We start from the raw sequence: 9875 nt of genomic DNA on the forward strand, positions 1-9875 counted from the left end.
ATTATTGTTCCAGTTTTTATGGATTGTCAACATTTATATCTGACCCTGATGTTGTCAGGAAAATTTCTGATCGTCGTGGAGAGATAGATGCTTTAGAACATAGAAGAATACAGCGCAGAACAGGCCATTCGGCCCTCGATGTGAGCAACTCTTTTGTTACGGCGAAAGAATTTCTGTCTCTGAGACAAGAGACCTGAAATCAAATCCCCACTACTCCAGATATGCAGAATTGCATTTCTGGACATGCTGATTACAAAATATCTACAAATGTTCTGTACTTGTAGCAAAATGATGTCAGATGTTCGAATACCAGAATTTATCCCATGTGCTACAGAAAACTGAGACAAAACTATGCGCTACAAACTGGGATGATGTAAATACCAGTTTTCGATTAAGGGGAGTCAATGTTAACAAACGATTAATAGGGTCAATCGAATTGGGCAGACACAAAGGTATTATTTTGCATGGAAACATGGAATCTTCGAACAGTATACGAGAAGCTGACTGTTACTGTCAGCAACTGGGTTGCATTACAGAGGACTTCGATCTTGAAATCTCTGCAGAGTGAGTAAGAGTACAGACCTTTAAAAATTCCCCTCTCCCCCTACCTGTGCTCAACAACAATAACCTTCATTTCGGGTCTCTTTGGTGTGGAAATAAAGATGCATTCTGTCAACCACTGCACTGGTACAAGATTCCTCGTTCCACAGAACCAAGTGTCATATTCAACTTACTCTGCACTGTTTGCGATTGGCATTTTCCAATCAAAACTAATTCTAAATGTCTCTTAAGATTGCGTTCCCAATTGTTGCATGGTGGCAGTTTAAAGCCGACATGAATTTTGTGAGAATGTGCAATCGGGGAATCAGGAAAACAAAGTTCAAAATCCGTGGTCTTTACTTGAGAGAAATTGGGCATTTGAAGATTTCGTTTTAATGGAATGCAAGGTGGATAAGGTTGTTTGCAGAATCTGGTATTGAGTGAGCTTTACTCTGCCTCCGATCCTAAGTTTACCTGAGCAGGTAACATTAACTGCACAAGACACGAGTCCTAGACCTGTTAATAATCCAACTTAACTTTACTGGTGGAATATAACTAAAAGTGGGAAACACAATTAATTAAACGGTTGTATATTTAAATCACATTTTGAGGAAAAAGCTTTATTAATTTTGTTGAATTATTGAAAACAACTTTGAGTTTTTTTTTATTGGCATGAATTAACCGTGTCCATCAGTGCAAGTGAAATGTTCACAAAACTCGGTTTACCGCTGGATTTATCGACTGTTCTGTTGATGATCTTCAATGGAATCGCTTCATGTCCCACCACACAGGAGTAAGAAGCACCGCTGGCCCACTCCTCTGCTGTAATGGATAACAGGCTGTACATGAAGAAGGAGGTATTCTCGCTCTCCGACATCACCTCAATGTTCTTGTAGTTACTGGGATTCACCGGCTTGTCATTTTTTGTCCACTTGACGAAGATCTCTCGGGGGTAGAAGCCTCTCACTATACAGGTGAGGGAGAGAAAACTCTGAGCAGAAACATCTTCTGTTGGTCGCAGTTGGATTGACACTGATGGCTCCAGTAGCTTTTCTCCTGCAGAATATTTGAAACAAATATAAATCAACTATAAAAATCCAGAATCAATATTGCATTTAACTACATATTAAAATATGCCAGTTTTTAAAAAAAATTTGGGCTTTATACGCTCTCATTTTCTAAACCAGCAGAATGATATCCATTCTATTCATTAAGATAAAAAGAGTTTAATTCGAAAGTCGACTCCATGTTTCTAACCCACAACTAAGACATCCTGTACATTTGTCATTCCTGATGTTAAAAATACAAACCAGGTTTCTTCCCACTTTATTTGACTTATAATCATAAAAGATCAACCTTTGGTCCATTTTGTTCTCAGTCAGATATTTAGCTATCCTGCCATCAGACACAGCTTTCATGCTCCCACCGTTATTTGGAGCCAATCTAAGCATGCCATGTATGTAAATGGATCTAGATTACACGTGGAATACTTTGTTCTTTCATCTCACGACTCACCATTTCCCTTGCGGATGGAGTCTCTCAGAGGAGTCGGGAGGTATGGATGGTTCACCACACATTCAACACTAACGTGACTCAGCCAGGTTTCGGTAGAAATGCTCAATTTGCTGATCACGCTGTCGGGATCTTCTCCAGGCTGGTTCGCAATCTCTGATTTCAGAGTCTTCTTTTCTTGTATCCAGGTGACATTGACTCCAGAAGGAAGATTGGACACAACACAGGTTAATGTCACTGTCGCCTCCAGTAAGACCTGTTCTACTGGTGGTGGTAGGATTTTAACTGTGTAATCGTGGCACTCATTAACTCCTATGAAACAGAAATCAAATCAATGAAAAATGTTTCTTTAGAATCAAAACACCGAGCCTTCAGGCTACTCCCACATGAAGTGAAGAAACCACCTTTGCAATGGCAGCTTCCAAATATTGCTGAAATGATGGTTCCTGTTGTTTATATATTTTGATTTGTGAAAACATTTGTTATTATCTATAACATGCACCGTGTAATAATTCATATAGAACACTGGATTTGTCACAAGTGAAACCTGTGAAAAAGTAAAATCAAAGATACCACGGCGTAACACATGGAATTACCTTTCTTCTAGAGTTCTTCTCTCACTTACGACCATCCATTGACACTTGTGACAAGAGTAATCTGAATATAACGACTTCATTTCTATGTTCATGAAATTTACTTGCAAATGCTGCTGGGCATTCTGAATGCCAAATTATACCCCCAGGTTTGGGCAAACTGTAATCAATCATAATTATTGTCTTTGTTCTCGTGCATTTGCAGAGGATAGAAGGTGTTACAGGGGCAGTGATCAGTCACAGAAATTCTATTCAACATGTTTAACGTTATTGAAAATAATTGACATTATTGGTGTGAGATCATTCTCTAAAATATACCATGAGATATTATTACTCATGTCAAATTTGGAGTAGATCTAAAAGCAAAACAGTGAATTTCTTAGTAGAACAAAGACTGAACAAATACGAGTGTCTTCAATTATTCTACCAACTTGATGGAAATTTGCGCGAGTATTATTCAGACTTCCACTGCTCACTGCATGAACATTTCCATCCTCACCCTGGGCTCAGTCAGCCTTGATTCAAATTCCTAATCGTTCATCCCGACTATAGCCTTACCACTAGAATGTATTCTCCTGCCACATCCACTAATTGCAGAGAGTATCTTAAAGAGGCTGAAATAGGTCATGTTTATCCAGATTAATCAAATATGATACAAACTTGGCCGCGGCCTGGTCCCATGAATGAGGTTGAAGAGCTCAGTACCAGATAAAATCTATTACGTACAATGCCCAAGGACAACAGGCCATTCCTGAGCTGGAAATGAAGCATTGAACACATTTTGATTTATTTTGAAAGAAGGGTCGCTGCATGTTTTACCATGTCATTTTGAGACCACATGATAGTAAGATAAAGGTGCAGAATGAGGCAGTTCGGCCAATCGAGTCTGCCCTGCCATTCGATCATGGCTGGTATGTTTTTCTACCCCATTCTCCAGCCTTCTCCATGGACTAACCGATCTATCACCACCTTAAGTACAGTCACTGACTTGGCCTCCATAACCCTCTGCAGCAATGAATTCCACACATGCACACCCCACTGGCTGTAGAAGTTTTTCCCCATCTCAGTTCCAAATGGTGCACCCTTTGACTCTGAGGAAATGCCCTCATGTCCTACTCTGGCTTCCTGGCCAAAGCATTTACTCCACGTTCACCCAATCTCGGACTCTCAGCATGTTCTAAGTTTCAAAGAAATACCTCTCTGACCCTGCTCCCCGGCCCCCACAAGGCACGCACCCCTCCCCCACCACCAACCCCTTTATCCTTCAGCAAGTCACCAGGCATGGATTCGGCACTCTGCCTCTCCAAGTGTGGTCAGCCAACAAACTACTTTTAAAAAAGACTGTTAATCCAGCTCACTGTCTATATGTCTTCAATATGGAGGGAAACATGCTTTTCTGATTTGACATAATGTTAAATTATGAGCAATGCTAATGTAACACTCAAACTGAAATACATGACACGTTTGTGAATGGGATGCTCTACACCTTAGTGCTGTTCACTAACTTTGATAAATGTGTGTATCTGATTGACATCGGAGTTCAAAATGATTTCCAGTTCTCTCGTATGTATGTCTTACCCTGGGGTGTGGTGATGTTTTGACTTTGAGTGTTCTCTCCATGAGTGACCTGGCAGGTATACACTGCGCTGTTGAACCATTCACTATAAGGGACTGTCAGCCGACTCATCACCGAGAAGTTCCCATCCGCCTCACACACAGGAGACGTGAAGACAACAGAATCCACGGATTGGCCATTTTTCAACCATGTCACGGAGATTTCCTTCGGATGGAAATCAATGATTGAACACACGATGGTTGCAAACTTGCTGCTTGCGATTTCTTCACTGGGACTCACGGTGAGAAGAAGAGTTGGCTCGAGAAATGGGCCTTTATGAAAAACAATGCATAAATTATCCGACAAATTTGATGACAAATACATTCAGTTCTATATTAACAAAGTTTATTATGGCTAATAGATACTAACCTTAACATTACAAGTATCATAATTGTGCAGAGTGCTATAGAAGCTGAAATCAACACATTACAATTAGCAGGACAATGTAATGATAAAAATTAGAGGTCGCAGCAAGGAAGTCAAGAAGGTCAGTTAGATCAGAGGGTGAGATAGTAAGGTTGAATGGTAATCATTTCAATGAAAGGAGCATGATAAACAAGGCAGATGAGTTAACGGCATGAAGGAGGAAGTGTGCACTTGATATCATGGAGACATGTTGAGAAAGGGGCAGGAGTGGCAGTTCAATATTCCAAATAAAATGCCTTCAAGCGAGACAGGGAAAGATGTCGAAGGGCGGTAAAAATTGTTGATGTTCACCAGTGTGAGGGAATATGTGGGTATAGAAAACATGGAGACGTGTTGAGATGTTTTTACAGGAATTAGGATAGATGTTGTGATGTACTGTCTTGCTGGATTAAAAATAGTTATATTTCCAGGGCAGATAAAATGTATGCCAGACAAAGGATGAAATATTGGTCGCTGGCAATAATTTATAATTGCTGGCCACAGGGGATATGGCAAAACTGCCAGTGTGGTATTGTTATGCTGGACGGATGAAGGGAAAAACAATGAAACCACAGGCTCGCCTCAAGTTAGACTCAGTAGTAGGGAAGACATGGACAGGGGAATTAATCTTCATCTGGAAGATTAATCAACAATTCTCAGCACGATTTTATTGACGAGAAGTCATGTCTGAGCAATTTGATGGTAGTTTTCAAAGAAATAAGTCGATGTCCAGATGATAGTAGAGATCAGAGCCAGTTGATGTCAAGTCAATTTGACGAATTGAATCCTCAGGTAGCTGAGTGGCAGAGCGCAGAGGATAATGGCCGTAGGATGTTTGTGCGGCTGGAAGTATATGTCTAGTGGTGTTCTGCAGGATTCAGTGTTGATTTATTGATGTCTCTTTTATGTAAAAGTGATTTAGAATATGCTGCAGGAGATTTGGCTAGTAGGTTCACAGCTGAAGCAAAAGTTGCCGTGTTGGAAGGTAGTGACCAGGATACCTTTAGATTGCAGCAAGATACAGAAGGATTGGCCACTTGTGCTGAAAAATGGCAAATTAAAATCATTCTGGATAAGTGTAAGGTGATGCAGTTGGTCAGAAGAAACTAAGAGGTATTATGTTTTGAATGGTGGAACTTTGAAAAGGATTGCATGCCCATCGATCCCTTATAATAATGTGGCAGGTGGATAAAAAGGCTAAGATGTGTGAAGGGTATTTGCTTTTATGAGCCAAGACAGTTATTATGTGTTGGGAGATGATATTGGAAATTATTAAAATACTGGTTAAGTCAGACATGAAGCATCATGTGTAGTATAGGACTGCATGTTACGGAAGGAATGTGATTAGACAGAAGGCAGCATTGTTGAGATATTCCAGGATTTTTCCTGGGCTGGAAGTTTTTAATCATGAAATGTGATTCACCAAACTGGGGTTTTACATGGAACAGAGAAGATTGAGAGAGAAGATGATTGTGATGTCTGGAATTATGGTAGACATACAAAGAGTAAACAGAACAAAACCTTTCCCCTTCATGGATGGAGCAATGTCTCAAGGGCATAGGGTTAGGGTAAGGACAGGAGGATATCGGGGAAAACAAAATTACACACAGGGTGTGATTCTGTCTCTCAGTGCCAGTAAGTCATGTCGAGGCTAAGCCCCTCATAATATGTGAGAAATATTTAGATGGATATAAGAAATGCCAAGTCACAAAAAGCAATGGATCAATTGTGGACATATTGAACTGGAATAGTTAGGGGGCTGTTATTGATTGGCTTGGACTGGATGGGCGGAATGACCTTTTCCTGTGCTGTACATCTCTATGGCTATGTCAAATGTATTATAACTAATGTCCTGTTCATGTAAACCACAGATGTGCTGTTCGCCTCAGTTCCCACAAGACTTACATGGCATTCCAGTGTTCTGCTTTGACCCGCTGTGTTGAACCTCACAGGAGATTTTTCTGCAATCCGCTTCTGACTCAGGCAGGGTTAACTGGCTGCTCAGGGTGTAAGTTCCCTTCTTGTTTCTCACGGATGGATAAGTCTTCAATGCTGTCGTGATTGGCTTCCCATCTTTCTTCCAGGTCACCTTGGTAACGTCAGGGGAATAGTCCATTGCCAAACAACCAAAGATCACAGAACCGTCGGCATTGTGTTGCTGACAGGAGGAGACCAGTCCATAAAGTGTGGGGGGAGATGCAGTCTCTAGGATAGAATAAACAATTGAGCAAGTTACTTTCTGTTAATTCGACCTTATTGGTTACCCAAATGTTTCCTCAGCTGTAAATGTATGCTAGTGTGTTCCTGCTAAAATCTTCAGCAAACCTTGAGTTTATTTTTGTTTCCCATCAGTCGTTGATCATGATCGATTGGTTCCCTCTTCAGAAACATGCCCTCGACCTTGACCATTACTATATAAAACTTAGAAATAAGAACACCCTGATCCCACGTAAAGTAACTGTTAGAAAATCTCGCCAACGAACACTTTCATTGGATTGCAGGTGACGAGCATAGTCGTTTCACAAAATGCAAACCAAGAAAACGTGGAAGTTGGAATTGGAAATAAAAACCGAAGTTGCAGGAGAAACCCAACAACTGGCAGCATCTGTGGAGAGAAACCAGAGTGAACGTTTCGAGTCCAGTATCCCTTCCTCGCTTATCAATGTCAGTCAGAATCTACTCTCTGTAAATAAGGCAGTTGCAAAGCACTGGGACTGAGAGAATGCCTGTCACAGCTGATATCATGCGAATTATCTGGAAGCTCAATGATCGACTTGGCAATTATCTGAATTCTGGAGACCTCTGAAATATAGAGGACCATTAAGGTTCAGAGACTTTGGAATGTGACAGCTCGCTGAACTGAGCATTTATTTGAATATGATTCGAGAAATGAACAAGGACTCTTTTACTTCAATAACCAACAAACTTACAAGCAGTTCATGGTAAAACTCTAACCTCTCAGACTAACCACCGCTCTGACTCACTTCCCAACCTCAATTTCAACTCACATTGACAGCCCCAACACTGTTACACGCTCATTCACCCTCGGAACACATGACCCTCATCACAAGATATAACACACATTCAAGGCAATCCACATTCCAGACAAGAATGTAATCTCGATTGCTTTCACTCAATTCCACTCCTGCTACACTGCACCTGGTACTTGGTGAATCTCGTCCTGACACCCGACTTTTCACAACCCCTGACAGGATATCCCTACCCAGATATGAACTCATACCTTCACTGATCTCTCATCTTACCCAAGTCAACCTGTGCACATTGCATCCTAGCTCTGTTCCCATCTGCCCTTCGCCACACTCCGAGCTTTGCATTTTGACATCATATCCACGTGTCACATCAGTACAATGACCTTCTGTCGCCGAAAGAGCCCAGCACTCTGCTAAGGCGAACAACTGAACTTCCTGACACCCTGCCCACCTCTCAACTAACCAGCCCAGCAGCCTGCTCACCTCTCGATTAACCAGTCTGACACCCTGCCCACCTCTCAACTAACCAGTCCGACACCCTGAACACCTCTCAACTAACCAGTCCGACAACCTGCCCACCTCTCAACTAACCAGTCCGACACACTGCCCAGCTCTCGATTAACCAGTCTGACACTCTGCCAACCTCTCAACTAACCAGTCTGACGTCTTGCCAATGTCTGAACTAACCAGTCTGACATCCTGTTTACCACTCAACTAACCATCCTGACCCCCTCCCCACCTCACAACTGACCAGCCCTGCACCCTGTTGACCTCTCAACAAGTTGGCCTGGCACTCTGCCCACCTCCAAATAACAAGCCCTGCACCCTCCTCAGCTCTCAACTAACCAGCCCTGCTGCCTGCTGGCCACTCAATTAACCATCTTGGCACCAGGGAGACACCCTGCATTGCTGCTCAAAGGACCTACCAAGCACAATGCGACCAAGTTATTTCCTTGTGACCATTATGATTTTCTTTGATGCCACCCTGCCAGACGAGGTGCATGCAAGCTTACCCAGCAGCCACCCAACACCTCACGGCCTATCAGCTTAAAAATCTACCACATCACCAACCTCCCTCCTGACTGGATCACCAGCTTCCAACTTTCAGCCTACTCCACCATAATGTCAGAGATTCAAAGAATCATACAACACAGAAACAGGCCGTTCGGCCCAGTTCGTCCATGACAACCAGGGTTCCCAAATTAAGCAAATTCCATTAGCCTGCATTTGGCCCTTATCAATCCAGATCTATTCACTTCCTGTACCTGTCCAAATGTCTTGGAAATTTTGTAACTAGATCTGCATTTGCCACTTCCTCTGGCAGTTGATTCCAATGTCCGGTACAGTTGCAACACAAACTCCCAACCTTTATACTCAAAACTCTGTGCAATGAGAAAACATTTTACAAAAACATTCTTCAACACGCCAACGACTTGAGACACCACTTTCAACAATATATGAATCTGATCCCTCAAGTCCCTACGTTCGACAAAGCTACCCATTGCCATATCATTAACTCTGTACGAATCTATGTATCTGAATCCCCAGGTGCTTCTGTTCGACATCACGACCCAGTGCACTACCATTCAATTTAGGTTGTTTCCTGATTTCTGTTCCCAAAATGCAATGAGTCATATTCAGTTGAAACTGATCTCTATCTGCCCATCCTCTGCCCATTGGCCCAGCGGATCATGATCTCGTTGCTCTTTTAGATAACTTTTATTGTTAATTATAGAAACAATTTTGCTGTTATATGAAAACTTAACAACCATGCCCCATTCAATTTTTCACAATTTTCATCCAATGTTGTACACGGTTCAACTTTTCCCCCCCACATATCTATTGTTTCCTTCAACGGTTGAAAATTCTATCACCTTCTTGAAATCATTTGATGTTTTGACCTCAAAACCTTTCTGTGACAGAGCAATCCAATGGTTAATCCTTTAGTTGAACAGTACAAAAAAGGGTTCAATCTTATCGTGTGTGGGTCAGACTGTTGACTGTTCCTCCAAACATTACTACATTTTGACTTGCCATTCTTTCATTGCCCCTTTACTCTTTCTGGATCACAGCCATGGAACTCACTTCCTGACAGAGCTGTGAAAATGTTAATACCACAGAAATGTCAGACAGTCAAGGAGGCCAAAGTCGACTGATCGCTCAAGGAGATGCAAAATTCCTAACATTTCCACGCCTATCTACCGATGCAAATAACTACTA

At 41.9% G+C, this 9875-nt stretch overlaps 1 gene segment (V, D, J or C); it reads right to left on the reverse strand.

The window, feature by feature from the left end:
* Nucleotides 1-1144: 1144 nt before the first annotated feature.
* On the reverse strand, nt 1145-9220 carry LOC140471143 (Ig heavy chain C region, secreted form-like). The segment is given in 5 exon segments: nt 1145-1596; nt 2056-2364; nt 4224-4532; nt 6571-6870; nt 9139-9220. Coding segments are annotated over 5 exon segments (1392 nt in total).
* Between the last annotated feature and the right edge of the window lie 655 nt (nt 9221-9875).

This window comes from Chiloscyllium punctatum, chromosome X, assembly GCF_047496795.1.
Source record: "Chiloscyllium punctatum isolate Juve2018m chromosome X, sChiPun1.3, whole genome shotgun sequence".
Lineage (NCBI taxonomy): Eukaryota > Metazoa > Chordata > Chondrichthyes > Orectolobiformes > Hemiscylliidae > Chiloscyllium > Chiloscyllium punctatum.